At 42.0% G+C, this 16045-nt stretch overlaps 1 protein-coding gene across 2 annotated transcripts; it reads right to left on the bottom strand.

Annotated features, from left to right (window-relative positions):
* Positions 1-8364: 8364 nt before the first annotated feature.
* POLR3F (RNA polymerase III subunit F) lies at positions 8365-15847 on the bottom strand. 2 transcript variants are annotated; one of them, XM_084285234.1, is made up of 9 exons: positions 15783-15847; positions 15566-15683; positions 14008-14075; positions 12953-13020; positions 12072-12184; positions 11353-11496; positions 10498-10605; positions 9569-9760; positions 8365-9031 (listed from the first exon to the last, which is right to left on the bottom strand). In XM_084285234.1, the coding sequence occupies exons 1-9, from the start codon at positions 15836-15838 to the stop codon at positions 8954-8956; spliced, it is 945 nt and encodes a 314-aa protein (XP_084141360.1). In that variant the 5' UTR covers positions 15839-15847; the 3' UTR covers positions 8365-8953. The 2 variants fall into 2 exon arrangements, with proteins under 2 accessions (XP_084141360.1, XP_084141361.1); XM_084285235.1 differs by having other exon boundaries at positions 15779-15837.
* Positions 15848-16045: the final 198 nt, after the last annotated feature.

The following is a 16045-nucleotide window of genomic DNA, read 5'->3' as shown; positions in this document are numbered from 1 at the left end:
TACTCATCCATCTGGCTTCATTTTACCTTTCAAATCTTAATTAATTTTAAGTCTTCTTTTGTATAATTTGGATATAGTTTGGATTTTACCGTCTGGTATCAAAGACAATGCCTTCACCTCAGTTATTTCAGCTGCCTGCTTAGCCTCTGCCAATCGATTTCCAATTTCAAAATCGGTGTTCCCCTTTTGGTGTCCCTGACAATGCATGATAGCTACCTTTTCTGGTTGTTTTACAGCCTCTAACAATTTTAAAATTTCTTCAGCATACTTTATGTGTTTTCACTGAGCGGTCAGCAATCCATGTTCTTTCCAAATTGCTCCATGAGCATGTACCACGCCGAATGCATATTTAGAATCTGTCCAAATATTTACCCTTTTTCCAGCTGCCAGTTCCAATGCTCTCGTGAGAGCAACTATCTCCGCCTTTTGAGCTGATGTTCCAGGGGGTAAAGGCTTAGACTCGATTACCTGCTGAGTAGTTGTTATAGCATATCCAGCTTTACGTTGTCTTTGCGTAACAAAACTGCTCCCATCCGTGAACCAAGTTTCTTCCGCATCTTCCATAGGCTCCTCCTTAAGGTCTGGTCGGCTGGAATACACAGTCTCTATAGTTTCTAAACAATCGTGAATCACAGGTTGTGCCGGAGCATCACTAAGAAAAGAGGCTAGATTCACAATATTAGTTATCACAATTTCCACGTCGTCCTGTTCTACCAATATTGCTTGATATTTCAAAATCATCAATTCTTGTTTAAGTTGTTTAAAGACTTTTTGTGCTTCTCCAGTCCAGACTAACTTTGACTGGTTAATCTTTATCAATTCACATAGAGGCTTTACCAATAGTCCATAATTATAAATCCAAAGGCGACACCAACCTGTCATTCCTAAAAAGGTTTGTAGCTCCTTTACCATTTGAGGTTCTGGAGTCTGGCAAATGACTTCCTTATGTTCAGTTCCTAGTTCTCGTTGTCCTTCTGAAATTTCAAATCCCAGATAGGTCACACTTTGTTGAGCCAGCTGGACTTTCTGTCAAGAGACTTGATATCCATTTAAACCCAGAAAATTAAGACGACTTATAGTCCATTGAATACAACTCCCTTTTAGTCTCGGTAGCTATTAAGAGATCATCTACATATTGTAACAAAGCACCTTCAGTGTCCGGAGGCATCCATGTTTCGAGTTTCCTTGCTAATTGGTTTCCAAAAATAGTGGGGCTATTCTCGAATCCTTGAGGTAGTAATGTCCACGTAAGCTGCGTCTTTCTGCCTGAATCGGGATTTTCCCATTCAAAGGCGAATAGGTTTTGGCTTTCTGTGGCTAAGCCTAGGCAGAAGAAGGCGTCTTTTAAATCCAGTACGGTAAACCAGACTTGACTATTCTTTAATTTAGTCAGCAAAGTATAAGGGTTTGCCACTACTGGGTGTATTTCCTCAGTGATTTTATTTATGGCCCTCAAATCCTGAACTAGCCTATAGCTTTTTCATCTGCCTTTTTAATTGGCAATATGGGTGCATTGTATTCTGATTCGCATTCAATCAATAATCCATACTGTAAAAATTTATTAATTATCTCTTTAATTCCTTTCCTATCTTCTATCCTCAAAGAATATTACTTAACCTTAACGGGTTTCTGTCCTGGCTTTAATTTAATAATTATTAAGGTCACATTTTTAGCTCTTCCAGGGACTTCAGTAGCCCACACTCCTGGACATACTTGATCTGTGATCTCTAAAGGTATTTCACTTTTAGGGTCAGTTTGTATCAGTGCCAAGCTTAACACATTTATTAGTTGTTTTTCTCCTATTCTTAATTCCATTTTCCCTTTTTCAAAGACAATTTCTGCTCCTACTTGCTCTAATAAATCTCTACCTAAGAGTGCCCATGAGGAGCTAGGCATATATAAAAATCTGTGTATGCCCCATTGTTTCCCTAACTTGTACTTCAAAGGTTCACAAAAATAAGCCTTTTCGGTTACACCTTGTCTTGGTTTCAGTTAGAACAGAGTTAATTTTCTTCCTAGTAGCTGGTAGAATGCTATGTTTTGGCTTAGGATGAGAAGAGTGCTGATAACACCCCGATGTTTTAATTGTTGCAGAGCAGTGCTTATACCAAGCCAAGGACATCTCAGCCTTTCGCTCTGTCCTGCCAACAGGCAGGCTGGGGGTGCAATAAGAGCTGGGAGGGGACAGACCCAGGACAGGTGACCCAAACTAGCCAAAGGGGTATTCCATACCATCTGATGTCAGGCTAATACCATCTGATGTCAGGCTAAACAATACATAGGGGTGGCTAGCCAGGGGGAGGGGGCCGGACTGCTCGGGGCCAGGCTGGGCACCGGTCAGCGGGCGGTGAGCAACCGCACCGTGCATCACTTGTCCGTACACACCACTAGTAGTGGTACTATTATCATCATTGTATTATTATTATCATTATTATTATTATTTTGTCTTATTAAACTGTCTTTATCTCAACTCACGGGCTTCAGTTTCCATTTCTCTCCCCCGTCCCAGAGAGGGAGGGGGAGGGTGAGCGAACAGCTGCGTGGTGTTTAGCTGCTGGCCGGGTTAAACCACGACACATCTTTTACCCTAACATAATAATTCTGTGAAGGCATTAATGCTTGATTTAGAACTGAATACGTTGCCCCATATCAATAAGAAATTTCACTTCCATTCCTCCCCTAGCTTCATTATAACCAGTGGAGGATCCGCTAGGGTAGATTCCCCAGGTCCCCGTTATTCCTGTTGAAATCAGGGGTCTATTATCCTAGGAAAAGGCTGGTCAATTTGTCCTCCGAAGCCAGGTCCAAACCGTTTTGTTTTATTTATTTATTTATTTATTTATTTATTTTCATTACATTTCAGAGTTGGTCCAAAAATTCCATAGGAGTTTCTTTTAGACCTTGTTGGAAGCATATTCTCAATTCCCAGTTCATCCAGGTTTTAGTATTTACTTAACCGTTCATAATTTTCAGGATGATTTGGGTCTTAGTGGGGGTCGGTCAGGGGAATGCAATTGTCCACAGTTCCCTGAGCGGTCCCATCGGCAATCTGAGCTCGCACATGAACTCAGGTTGTTTTAAGAGTTAACTGGTTTTCTGTTTCTGTGACAACTCTCTCGGACCCATCACGGTCCCTTTGCCCCAAAGGGCTAACACCCGTGATTTTAAGATCTCTGCCTCGGGCAGAGGCAGAACTATTATCATTCCTACATCCTCTTTCCCTGCTCATTCAACTTCAAACACCTTTAACACTTTCAACAACCCTTTTAACACTTCCTTTATCTTTCTCCAGCCTGTACTTCTCTAATGCCATCATCAAAGGCTCAGTCAGGGGCCAACTTAATTCTGTACCTTTTCCCACCAAGATGCTGAAACATCAGTATACAACATTTCATCCTGTTCTGCTTCTCAAAAAACAACATTAACTGTAGCAAAATATTATAGTTTAAAGTTCCATTTAGGGGCCACTTTTCTCCACATTCCAGCTTATAAAGCGGCCACCACTGATTACGATATTTTATCAATGTTTTCCTGTTCACACTTCCACCGGCAGATCCTCCAATATCCTTCCAGTGACTTAAAACACATCCTAACACACTTTTCTTTAAAATTTCACTGCTTGTTTGCCCCCCCATTTTCCAGTTTACACTTTCAGAATACACGTTACTTACAAAAGCATATCACAAAACGTATCACTCACAAAAATACGGGCACGCAATATCTTTCAGTAGCAATGTCACAAAACTACTATTACCAGCAATACTGCCAAAATCACAATAACAATAGTCAGAGTCAAATTCCACATGCGATAAGTCAGAAAACCAAACTGTGTAACACCGTAACGATATCTTTCTTATAACAATGCCACGAACCTACTATTACCACCAGGAAAATAGCCAAAATCGCAGTAACAATAACCAGAGTTAAATACCATACTCCATGAGTCAGAAAACCGAAATAGACAACACAATTCCAGATGGACCTTAAAGCGAGCTCCTTCCTTAAGGTCCCCAAATATACTTATGGTGCTTACCACAAAGTATATACCAAACACTGCCTCGCAGAAGATCACCTTCTGACTTACAGACAGTTCCAGATACAGATGGACCCCAAGGTCCCCAGATATACTTGTGGTACTAACCACAAAGTATATACCAAATACTGTCCTGCAGAAGTCACCTTCCGACTTACTGGACAGTCCCAGATGACCGGTCTACCAGAAAACCAAACCAGAATAAAGAATATACTCACTTACAATGATGGGGTCCTTGTCTGCCTCCGCAGTGATCCGGTGAGTCGAGGAGTCCCTCCGGGAAATCCCGGGGGTACCCTAGGGAGTCCTGTCCCCAGCGGGTCCTGCGGTCCGGCAGAGAGGTCGTCCCATCTGGGGTGCCAGATTGATTCAAAGATCGGAGCCGTAATTCCTTTAAGTGGTATATTCTTTATTGCAGCGCTGGATGCACGGGGGATCTCTCCACCTATCGTGCATACCTAAAGCGGAAAGCAGTCTTGAATTTATACAATCAATCTATCAATATTCTACAAGCACCTATACATATGCATTACCTATCCCTGCCTTCCCTCGCTTCTTATGCTAATTAGCCTTTTGGCACCTTGCGCCTGCGTAGAGCCTTCCAAGAATTGTGGGCAGGGGTCTTTGGGACGTGGGCAGGGGTCTTTGGGAGGAAGACCCCGAGTCTTCCTCACAGTGTACTTTTCACCTTTGGTCAGGAATCTGCTGAATTGGCAGGTTTCTTAATTGCAAGAGCTGGTTGTTGCTAATTCTTCCGTTTGTTGTATCTTTATAATGAATTCCAATGTCCAGTTTTGAGATTTATAGTCCTTACGTTTGTTTCTCTGTCCGTCTGCCGCTTCCTTATCATGAGTTCCAGTGTCTTGTTTCGAGATATACAGTCCATGTCTGGGGATTGTCCTTGCCTCCCCAATGCCTCCCCAATACCTCCTTAATCAGAGCAGAATCCTAAAGCCCCGTGTTCATACACAGGCTGCCACCAAAAATCCCAGCTACAATTTTCCCACTCTGTTTACCTGGAGCAATCAGCCAGCTCAAAAATAGAGGGATGGCGGGGTATAAGCCTCCATCTGTTCCATGTTTAACAACCCCAAGGAGAACACTTTGAACTCGGCTTCCTCCCATCCCCACCCAACAGACCTCCACAGCAGCACCAAGTACAATAATTAACAGCTGGACTTGATGACCTGAGGGGTCTTTTCCAAGCTAAACGATTATAATCAACTTTCTGAGGGAGCAAGTGAACCTTTTCAGCAGAAACAGACCATCCGTGGCATGCCTTGTGGGACATACATGTTTGTCCGCAGGCTCAGCACAGCCGCACCCCTCGCCACTCATCACCCTGACACGTTTCCAGCTACAAAAGCAAAAAGGAAAGGGTCTGTGTGGTGTGGAAGGTGGTCCTGCGCGTTAATGTGTCTACACCCTGTTTCAAAGCATGAAATGTTTGGCAGCAATAGGAGACCCTGCTGTCCCCACTCAGTGTGGTTTTCTCCCCAGTACCTGCTCTGCCCGTGGAGGCAAAACAGCAAGCCAGCATTTAAAACTTTTTTCTTTTTCGACTCAGGGCAGCCATACCAGGAGGAGACAGCAGATGGCACTCGAACAGCACCAGAGGAACAACCACCACTCCACCTCCTGCAAAGGTGAGATGTGTAAGCAAATTAATTAAAAAAAAAAGAAAAAAAAAATCCAAACAGCCAATCAGCCACAATTTGCTTTAAGCTTGTCATTGTTTTAAACTTTGGACTGTGAAGGCTGGGCACGTTAAACAGTACCTGGCAGCTGTACTTTCTCTCAGTTCACAGTACAGCCTGGCACTGTAGTTAATGTTTCTCTTGGAAACAAAAGCAATCCTGCACTTCATTTCACATTAAAATGGCATTTGGGTGTGACCTCCAACTTGCCTCAGGACTGCTGCTTACCGCTGGGCAAGCTGCACACCATAGGGCTCATAGGAACGGGACTGAGCTCTCCGACACAAGAGGTTGAGCATCATCAGATGAACAACCATCGTGCATAACACCTCCAGCAGCAGCGAGAGGTATCAGCAGAGTACGCCTGCTACGCGTGCTCTCTTGTTATGAGGCTAACATAAAGAAAGGAGCAGCTTGTGCTTCCTTCCCAGGGCAAGATGTTTTGGTGGTGATGTGTTTTGGTGTTCAGTACTACAGCTAGTATAACGTCCTTAAAACATTACATTTCATATCACATTTTAGTGGGGATAGCTTTGCCGGGTAGAAGGAAAAAAAAATGAAGGAAGCCAGGGAGGAAAAAAGAATATTAATGTTACCTTTTGGTATTTATTCTCTTTTTAAACAGGCTGATAGGTCAGATGGGTTCATGAAGATCCTGGGTGACAAAGATCATTCTTCTTTAGACAGATCAGAGATTCCTATTTTACAGGTAGGAAAGTGAAATTGCTTTATTTTTCTCTATAGGCCTATTTTTTTCCAAATTTGACAAGTCTTCTAACAACTGCAATGCTAAGAAGGTTCAGGGACCACAAAGATAAGGTCATCTAAACCAGATAAGCCCAGTATAAATGAGCCAGAATTTAAAGGGCTTAATAGACCAACTCTCCACTTCCTAAATCTGTTCACTGACAGCAAGCTCTCTGTCCTTTTTCTTATTGCCAGTGAATACGGTCACACCACAAAGTGACACACTTGCATGATAAGGATGTGTTGTTTCCCTGAAAGCTGTCTTCTAGCTGAAGCAGAGCACAAACAATTTGTGTTATCTCTGCAGCAGCAGGATGCAGACCCTGTTGTGTTAAGTCATCTTTGAAAGCAGGAAGACAAAGGCAATCCCAGCCCCAAACCTCAAACTACCTTTGCCCACATAAAGGATGTCTGAAGCATCCTTTATGCTAAGTCATTTATGTTAAGACTCCTTTCAGTGAAGCATTTTTCTCAGGCTTCAGTGCGCATAGGGGTTAAAGGCAGCAGAGAAAGAACAAACATATAGTAATTTCACCCCCACATCTCTTTTTTGACAACACTTCTGCCTCTGTGGATAGAGAGGTGCATCCCTGTCACATCAAGCAAGAGACAACACTATGACAAAAGAGACAGTTGTGGGCACTCACACTAGCTAACACCATAGTCATTCCCCAGATGTGCCAGTTTGTCATCCTAGCTGTCTGCTCCAGTCTAAGACATCATGCCTGGCTGCCTCTGTATATATACATTCCCTTTATGCGACAGCAAATACTTTTATTTTTTTATTCCTTGCACAGAACCTACCAGCATTAGCCTTCTGCCCACAGTCCACGTTATATGCAAAGGTGCTTGACCATTGCCCTCCCAACAAAGTGTCCAGGAGGGCTTATATTCAGATGGAGTTCTGAAAACAGCTAGATGCAGCAGGTCCACTGTTGTGCTCAACCCCACTAATCATTTGCCAGCACTGTGAGGCTAACACAAAGGTACTGGGTGGTTGTGTAGACATCCAGCAAGGCTAAGCCATAGGAAACAAGTTGTACTGGGACCAGGCTCTCCACAATGTTTACTTGTGTACAGTGCCCTGCCCACGAGTACTTCATCCCAGCCCTCTGGTTATTCTGGATGGCAGAGAGCTGGCTGTACCATATACGCACAGTATTTTAACTCCTGAAAAAGATGACTTCTCAAGATGTTGCTTGATTACAGATTAAGGAAAGGTGATGTAACTAGTTAGCATAACAGTTGGTACAAAAGTCTATTTACTTCCAAAGCAGGATTTGAACCATACTTCCAAAGAGTGTCACGCCTCTGATACTGCCAGATATCCATAGAGAGCTGTGTCTAGTTTCCTCAAAGAACATATCCGTGTTCCAGCATGCCTTGGGCCACTATCAAGGGCAATAGGCTTATTACAACACAATTTATAAGTTATTGCCAATTCATCAGTCCAGAGACGCACGGAGGAGCCAGGGAGGCTGTGCTTACAAGAAACACAAATTGGCTCCACATCACAGGAAGAGAAGCTCATGCTTTTTGATGATGTGCCAGTATCGTGCCTCTCTCAGATCACAAACCAAGGCCAGGGGCCATATTTATGTACAAACAGCTGTCACTGGCATCTTTGGCAACCCTGAGGGCATTCAGACAGTCTATAAAAGTTTTCCCTGTACCTGTAGTATCAGGCCAGAGGAACTGTTTCTCTTCTGGAAAACACATCTTTACAGAATACTTACAATCAAAATCTCAGCTGACGTGTGTACATAATGCAGCTGCCAGAACGCAGCAACACAGATCAGATGATCCTCTAGCCATCAGATGAAGGAATAAATACAGATACATCACCAGATAATGACAGCAGTGGAGATAATGAAGCACAAAAATACATAAGAAACATCAAACGGCGTTTTAATGATAAATTAGCAGGTAAGAAAGATGGTGAAGAATCAATGAGTTCTATTTAACATATTTAAGATTTTTCCCACATTAGATTTTTAGCTTCCAATTAGATGGTAGCTATCATGGGGAAAAAAAAGCGTCAGCTTTAGGACTTAAGCTCCCATCAGCAGCATTAGTCGGAATGCAAAGTTTGGGATCTCATTCTTGGCAACACTAACCAGCAAGTTTTTCTGATCAGCTGATGACTTATTTTCTCTCATTTTAAGTAAATGTCAGCAGAGTACTCAACACAGTCCTTGAAAGTGACACATCACCACCCAGTTCTATGACATTTTTCAAGTCACACACATTTTTGTACAAGAATGGATCTGTTTTCACTTCAGCCTTGATCTTCAGTCCTGGTTTGAATTTCAGTCCTCTCACAGGACACACAATTGATGTGTTGCTGCTTCATGTTTACTTGAAAAACAAGGAACTTGAAGGTGTTCACAAATTTGGAAGTCCACTTCTAAAAAAGCAAGCTGCTTTGTCACCTTGGCTATATGGAATGAATCCGGTTTACAGTTTTTCTTGCACCTTAATACTCCAGCCACTCTGTCATATAAATACAGTTCGATGGAGAAATCTCACCACCTTCATGGCAATCATCAAAAACCTGGGAAAGAAAGCCCTGTGTCAGTGGAGTAATTGTGTACATCAAGCATGACTGAACTAGAAATAGCATGGTCTTGTGTTTTCTGCTCCTCTCCCTGTAGAAAAACAGTAGTCTACCGCAGGACAAAGTATAGGAAGTCCAATACCAGTTCTGAGGAAGAATAATGTGAGCATAGCAAAGCAGAACAGACCCCACTGTAGTAAATGATGCAAACAGACATGCCTGGCAAGTTTCATCCACGTAGCAGTTCAGGATCCATTTAGAAAAGACCAAAAGCTAAACAGAAGTTAGCTTATTAAGATATAAATAGGTGGAAAAAAAAAATTCAGGATCAGATAAGAAGTTATATTTTGGAACAGGCTGGACTTGAAAGCACCCTGTTACATACAGTAAGGGAAAGAGACAGCATGTAAGTAGGAAACATCCTGGTATAAACTAAAGACTCTGCCTCTTACATTAAGATGCTAAATGATACTCATGAGCATAGCTGGCTTAGAAATCCACAAGAAGCACTCACATACAGAATTTGTAACTTACTGGGCAGAGTCCGCAGGGTGTCCTGACTAACCCAGTAGGTTGTAGGAGAGGACTGACAGCTCTGTACAACTTCATCTGTCCATCCACGCTGCCTACCGTCCCTTCCTTTGCAGCAATAATTGTCATCTCCACTTTTCCATCATATATTAGTGTATTTAAAATGGTTTCAATGTCTTCCATTGACAATTCTACCTAAGAAACAATTAGTAAAATAAATACAATAAAGACGTGCCAGTAAGTCCTGCAAGGAGAAAATGAGAGTAAATTCCGTAAGAACTCCAAATCGTTGTTCAAATCCTTGGAGTTCTAACCTAGCCCAGATGAAGACACAGTTCTTACTGGGCACTTTATGGGGTTGTGCAGATACAAAAAGAAAAGCAAACAGGTGTCCTTCCTCCCAGGCACCTTTGAATTACACTAGCCTTGATTGGCTAAAAAAGATTTTCCTATGCACCTCAAGTATCTGCATCAGCCTAGCATGGAACATTTCTAGTCTTACAGCAAAACAACTGTGGAAGAAGTCAGAAGTAATGAAGGTATGTCTGTTGATGGTGACCATTAATGGCATTGTTGTTTTATCCTTCTTTCCCCCTAAAATTGCTTGAAGCACATAGGCAAACTTGGAAGAAATTATAAAGTTTACCCCAGGTGAGAATGTTAAATGAAAACTGATTCCAGTTGCCATCTGCAAGGATTTGAACACTAACATTTATATATCTTTGAAAACCCACATGTACAAACTATCCTGAAATCCCATACAGCACCACTGACACTCCTCGAAAAGCAACAGTGCAGCAAAACCCACCTCCATTTCAGTAACTGCAGAGCACTAAGGCACTTATCAGCCCCTTACCAGATTTGCAGGACCTAACTCCTGTACCTAGCCTGTACTGAGAATTTTGAGAGAAGTTATACAAATCTGTTCTGACCTTACTGATGCCCAGTTCACAGATGTACTTCCACACCTCATGGGATGATGCAAATGAGCTGTTCCTCTGTATCATGGGGTTCTGTTTGCTCTCTCGAGCTGCTTCTGCCTGAGGGAAAAAAACAAAGACGAATTCTCATCAGTACTCATTGACAACAGCTTCCTTCACAGTCCAGTTTCAGGCAGACTGAAAAACAAAAGTTAGTTTGCAAACCATTTCTGGGACTTTTTTTTTTTTATTTAAAGTTATGTCCTCAAGATTGATATATGTGAAATAATGCAGTGCACATCCAAATGTAAGTTTCATGTCAGTTAGTGTAAAATTGCAGGGTAATTTAGATTGATATGAAGGAATATCAGCATCTGCTGTTTTGTTGACACAAAAGTTTCTGCTGTACCTATCACATTGTTTATTTATTTAACAGATAAATGCTGCAATCTGCCTAGGACTTGTTTACTGGAGAATATGATTCTATGGTTAAGACTAAAGAAAATTGTCTTCCAGGCACAGCTACCTGTCTAGAGCCTTTAGTCTCTCTGAAATGAGCATCCCTGAAGGGAAAAAAAAAATGCTGTTTTGTTTGGTCCTGTGTCCTTTGCTGCCTAGCTTGTCATTGGAGTTTGGAGGTAGGTTTCACTCCCTGTGAAGGGTGCAACAATATGCATTGTTAAAATGCAATATCATCACACTTGCTGTGACAAACAAAAATCCAGCACAGATTTGCTGATCCAGTTAAAACAATGGGTAACACAGAAGACACAATGGAAAACTTAAGCCTTGTCCATCACTGGTTTTAGAAATAAAAGAATTACTTGCACAATACAAATGGAAGATTGGTTTAGCAGTGGCACTCACCTTACTCTGTAGAAATTTAAAACATTGTTGATTTAACACCTCCACAAATTCAGACTCGAAGTCTTGGTCACTGTACCAGGCCCCACCAGTCACTGAGCGGTCAGGCTGCAGGTTATACAGCATGTACACCTTCTTTTTGGATGCCTGTTAGAGAAAAGTGCACAGCTCTTAACCGCTAAGAAAAGAAGATTTAACAAAGTATCTACAGAAGAAATGGTTTACTACATCTAAAATTTAGGGCACAGAACTGACTCAAGCTCTCATTAATGTGTTTGACCCTTAGGTAACATGGACATAAAGAAAAGATTCATACGTTTAGACTCTTCATCATTTTATAATATACTGTTAGAGAGACCATCCTACTAACAATGCACACACAGTTCAAACATCACTAAAGATGATCTCCGAGTTTAATTTTTAACCTAATTCCCCTCCACTGGCAAAGGAGGGCAGAAGAAGAGTATCTTTACAGGAACTTGACATATTCATTACTTAATTAGATTATTAATCAGTTTGTTAGTGGTATGCTGAATATTTAGCAAACATTATGGCCTCTTATATTTGGCACACCTCAAACATTCATTCTAAAGGTGGAGAGTCCAGCATCAGTGCATAGTCAGTGACCAAGCTGGTGCCAGAACAAAGCTTCTCTGCGCCCAGTCCCCTGTTCAAACATGTAGCTAACATCTGAAATGGTTAAAAAGTCACAAACTACTCACTGCTACAGATTTAACTGCTTTAATTAGTTTCTTGCTTTCCAGGTTTTTCAGTATCTTGTTGATCTCTGTTAAAGGCAGATTACTTTTGTATCTGATGTCCCTGCTCCAAATACCTGTTTAAAAACAGAGAAATGAACATAAATTAATTACGAGAAGCAGCCACTTGTTTCTGCAAGTACTCACAAACCAAAAATCACAACACAGCATTGTTTGACTTGCTTTCCAGCCATAGGATGTATTTCTGATTCCTATGACTCCCAGAAAAAAATGAAAGGAAGAGTTAGAAGAGGATGGAACAAAAATCAACTGACAAAACAAAACACACGTGGCAGCGCCAACAAATTGTCCTTTTGCCCTTTATTCCTCCTCTGAGAGCTCTTAAATGCAGACCCCATTTGACTGGTAACATGAATAGATCAAGTAAACGTCCTTGCATTTTTTAGATAACTAGTATTTCCTACAACAACATAAAATACAGCCAGTTCTACCTGCCATCTCTAAAACAGAGGGTGCAAAGACTTTTAAGAAAGCACAGTTACTAGTAGTAGTTTCTGCTGGCAGTACAGCTGTTAAACCCCATACAGATGGCAAGTTTTACTTTAAGTAGTGAGTGTTCTGCACAGATTCCTCAGTTCGAGTCCCATAAATAAGTCATAATTCATAATCTGAAAGAGGCCCCAAAAAGCCAACTAGGAAAGGTTGTTATTTTAATAGAGAAATGTGTCTTTCTTTGCCTTTGAAGGGGAATATTAGCTACAGACTCATTAAGGACACTCTAGATTTTATATTTGTATTGTCTGGACAAGCACTTAAAAGTTTGGACAGGAACAGTTTAATAAACAGAGCTAGTACCATTTACGGTTATAATTTATTTGAACTACCTTTGTTGCCTGCATCTTCTATAATTTGGTAAACCAGCTTCTCTTGATTGTCGGAGCCTTTCATTTTACTGTAAAGTAGAACAGACAGCCGGATTTTTAAAAGGCCCAAAGTCTGAAAGTTTTAAACTGAAAACAAATACAATAATAAAAAAAAAAAAAAACCACGATGCACAAAGAAGAAAATCTGCACAATAAACCAGCCATTGGCAAATATAATATATGACACTAAACCTCTCCTGATCAATCCAAGTTTGCCAGTGAGAAACCACAGTAAAGAGAAAAGAGCCCAATTTGAAAAGAAACGTGAGTAAACCAGAGTTACTCAACTTGTCATAACAATGGGGAATTGAAAGCCACGTATTAACACAACTGTGGAAGGTCAAACAGTCACAGAACAGAGCATAATTTGAATAATCTGTTTCTGGAAGAAATGTCTACAAAGGGATAGTAGAGTGCTACCACCTCTAAAACAGAACTTTTCACTCGGCTGAGAAAACCTGAATGCATTGGAAAGAGAGGTTGAGATGCCTGTGTTGAGAATAATTTTGAAGGATCTTTCTTTCTAAAATTAAGTCTGGCACCTCTAACTCACATAGTCATCACAAAACATGGTTTGAAGGTACTTTTTAATAAATCAACTAACGAGCATGAACAGCAGATCAAGTGGTCTCCTGGAACCTCTATAAATGTGAGCACTGCTCAACCAACATGAGCCATGAGGAAGACCACAGAACCACAGCTGCAGATGGTATGGTCAAACTTAAGCTGGATTTCACCTGAGCATAAACATCTGTTTGCACAGATCACTTTGACAGCTCAGGAACTCCACTAGCACATCACAGGGGGAGTTCCATGATAGCCTCTGTTGAGTACAAACCACTAAAACAGTTTCCAGGTTCACCTCAGGGGAGTTAAATACTTGTTTTAGGAAGGTACACTTAAGTTCTGTAACATTCCTGTCACAGAATCTACGTTAAATTGTTTGGTGGCTTCTCAGCAATGAGGCACAAGCGTCAGAATTGTGTTTAAATTTTTTCAACAAGTGCGAGGCTTACCTTGCATTTTGAGACTCTTTAATTCTATACAAGAGACCTGCGTTGCTCCTGAGAAGGTCCAGTTGCCCCTAGGAGAAACAGACACAGCATGTTTACTTTCCTCCAAACAGCTTGTTTCAGAATTTGGCAAAAATTCTTCTTAACTTATAAATGAAAAAAGAAATAAATAAAGACTTCTGAATAAAATTAAAAAAAAGGGAAGTTTAACATTGCTATCTGCTGGACACAATGATACCGTTCAGGCTCTTTTTCCCTATGAGTATCCATTTATCATTAGCTATCAGAAAAAAATAAAAATAAAAAAAGAGATACAGTTCCAGCCTCTTCCCACAACATCTGTGTACATCCTGTTCTTTCTCCTAAATTTTACTGTTGTACAAGGAGCACCAAGTTCTTGTATACATTTCTCTTGCTTCCCAACAAAATAATCGCATGGCCATCCAGAAAAAATGTTAGAGCTCTACTGAATAAGGGTTTCAAACAGTTCTAATTTCCAGTAGCAAAGGTTGTTTTCTTTTTTGTTTGGTTATGTTGTTTTGTTTTTTGCTTAAGTATTGATCACTAGAAAACCGACAGCCAGGACTGAGAATTACTAGCATCTCATACACAAAAGACTTGTCCTGCTATGCCTAAGCCAGGTAAATTCCTACTTCCTGTGTTTGGAGAAAGAGACAAGCAATTAGACAAGTTGAAGGACATGCATATAACGTCATTAGTTAACATTTGCTATTTGATCCCTTCCCCACAGTTACAGTCTTGTTTCTTACAGATTTGGATTATGTAATTGAATGGAGCTCTCACTTCAGAATAATCCCTCTCAATGCTTTTCTACAGAAGAAATACTTGCAGCTTATCTCCCAGATGCTTATTAAGGCCTAGCTCTCACCACAGCTCTTTTCCCTACCATAAGGCACTTACTAGATCTCCCCCTGCATCCTGCTCCCCAGGACATGTATTTTAAACAAGTTTTAGAGACTTAGCTGTCTTTGAAGCCTCACTCTGAAATCTGGACAACCAATTCAAAAGCTATTGAACAAAAAAGCTCACAGCCAATGTCCTGATACACATATCGATAAATAGGAAAAACAAAATGAGGTAGGTTAGATTATTTCTAGCACCAGGCCTTGTTATCACTGTGACTAACCCCACAGTAACTACACTTGCACTTGCCTGTTACACACAAGAGCACTGTATCACGTTCTGTTTTACACAGTAAATACAGAAAGTAGTACATGGAGGGAAGAGCAAAGGATTCTGCACACATCAGAAGATCAACGTGTTACTTCTTGGTGTTAGCTTCCTAATCTAGACAAGTAGACATACACACTGATGTTAACTTTCTGTTACAGAACAGAACCAGTAAATTTTGAGGTATGTTTAATTGGTTATGGGGACCCTAAGTGGTTACGGCAACCAAAAATAAGCTGTGCTAACCGTAAAATGACAGCAAACGCCACTGACGCCAACCAGCCCCGTTCTGGCAGGCTGCCACCACGCAGCCCGTCCGTACGAGTGGCGCCGGGTGCCTGGAGTACCGGGGGAGCTCTGCAGGACCTACCATGGAGAGCAGCCTGTTGATGGCCATGGCTCGCTGCTGGGCTTCCATGTGGGGCATGTCATTCTGGATCACCTGGTCGGTGATGCCGTGAGGGAACTGGTGGCACAGCTCGATTATCCTGCGGGAGGGAGGACAGCGAGGTTAAAAAACCCTATCCTGCCACATCCGAAAGGCTGAGGGCGGGGATGGAGGGGCGAGAAGAGCGGAGCTCACCCACCGGCTCTCGATGTCCACCGGGTCGGGCGCCTCCGGCTTCACCCGCACCTCCGCCATGGCGCCGCCGCGGCGCGCAGCGATGGCGTCGGAGCCGGGCGGGGAGCGAGGGGCGGGACGGGGCGGTTGCTAGGCCGGGATGGTGGCGTCTGTGGTAACATGGGGGGGATCGAGTGGTGAGGGCAGGGATCGAGTGGGGTGGGCAGGGATCAAGGAGGCGGGCAGGGGTCGGTCGGGGTGAGCAGGGGCTGTCTGTGTGCTGAGGGG

The sequence above is a fragment of the Netta rufina genome (genome assembly GCF_964035555.1).
Source record: "Netta rufina genome assembly, chromosome: 3".
In the NCBI taxonomy this organism is placed as follows: domain Eukaryota; kingdom Metazoa; phylum Chordata; class Aves; order Anseriformes; family Anatidae; genus Netta; species Netta rufina.
Note: the sequence above shows the minus strand (reverse complement) of the source record. Positions and strands in the feature narration are given on the sequence as shown.

Excerpts from the sequence above, each read along its gene's own strand:
- POLR3F (XM_084285234.1), bottom strand. The coding sequence starts at position 15,838 with ATGGCGGAGGTGCGGGTGAAGCCGGAGGCGCCCGACCCGGTGGACATC. Across the intron at positions 13,021-14,007 it reads AAAGAGTCTCAAAATGCAAG|TAAAATGAAAGGCTCCGACA; the intron begins GTAAGCCTCGCA and ends TCTACTTTACAG. Across the intron at positions 12,185-12,952 it reads AGAAGATGCAGGCAACAAAG|GTATTTGGAGCAGGGACATC; the intron begins GTAGTTCAAATA and ends GTTTTTAAACAG.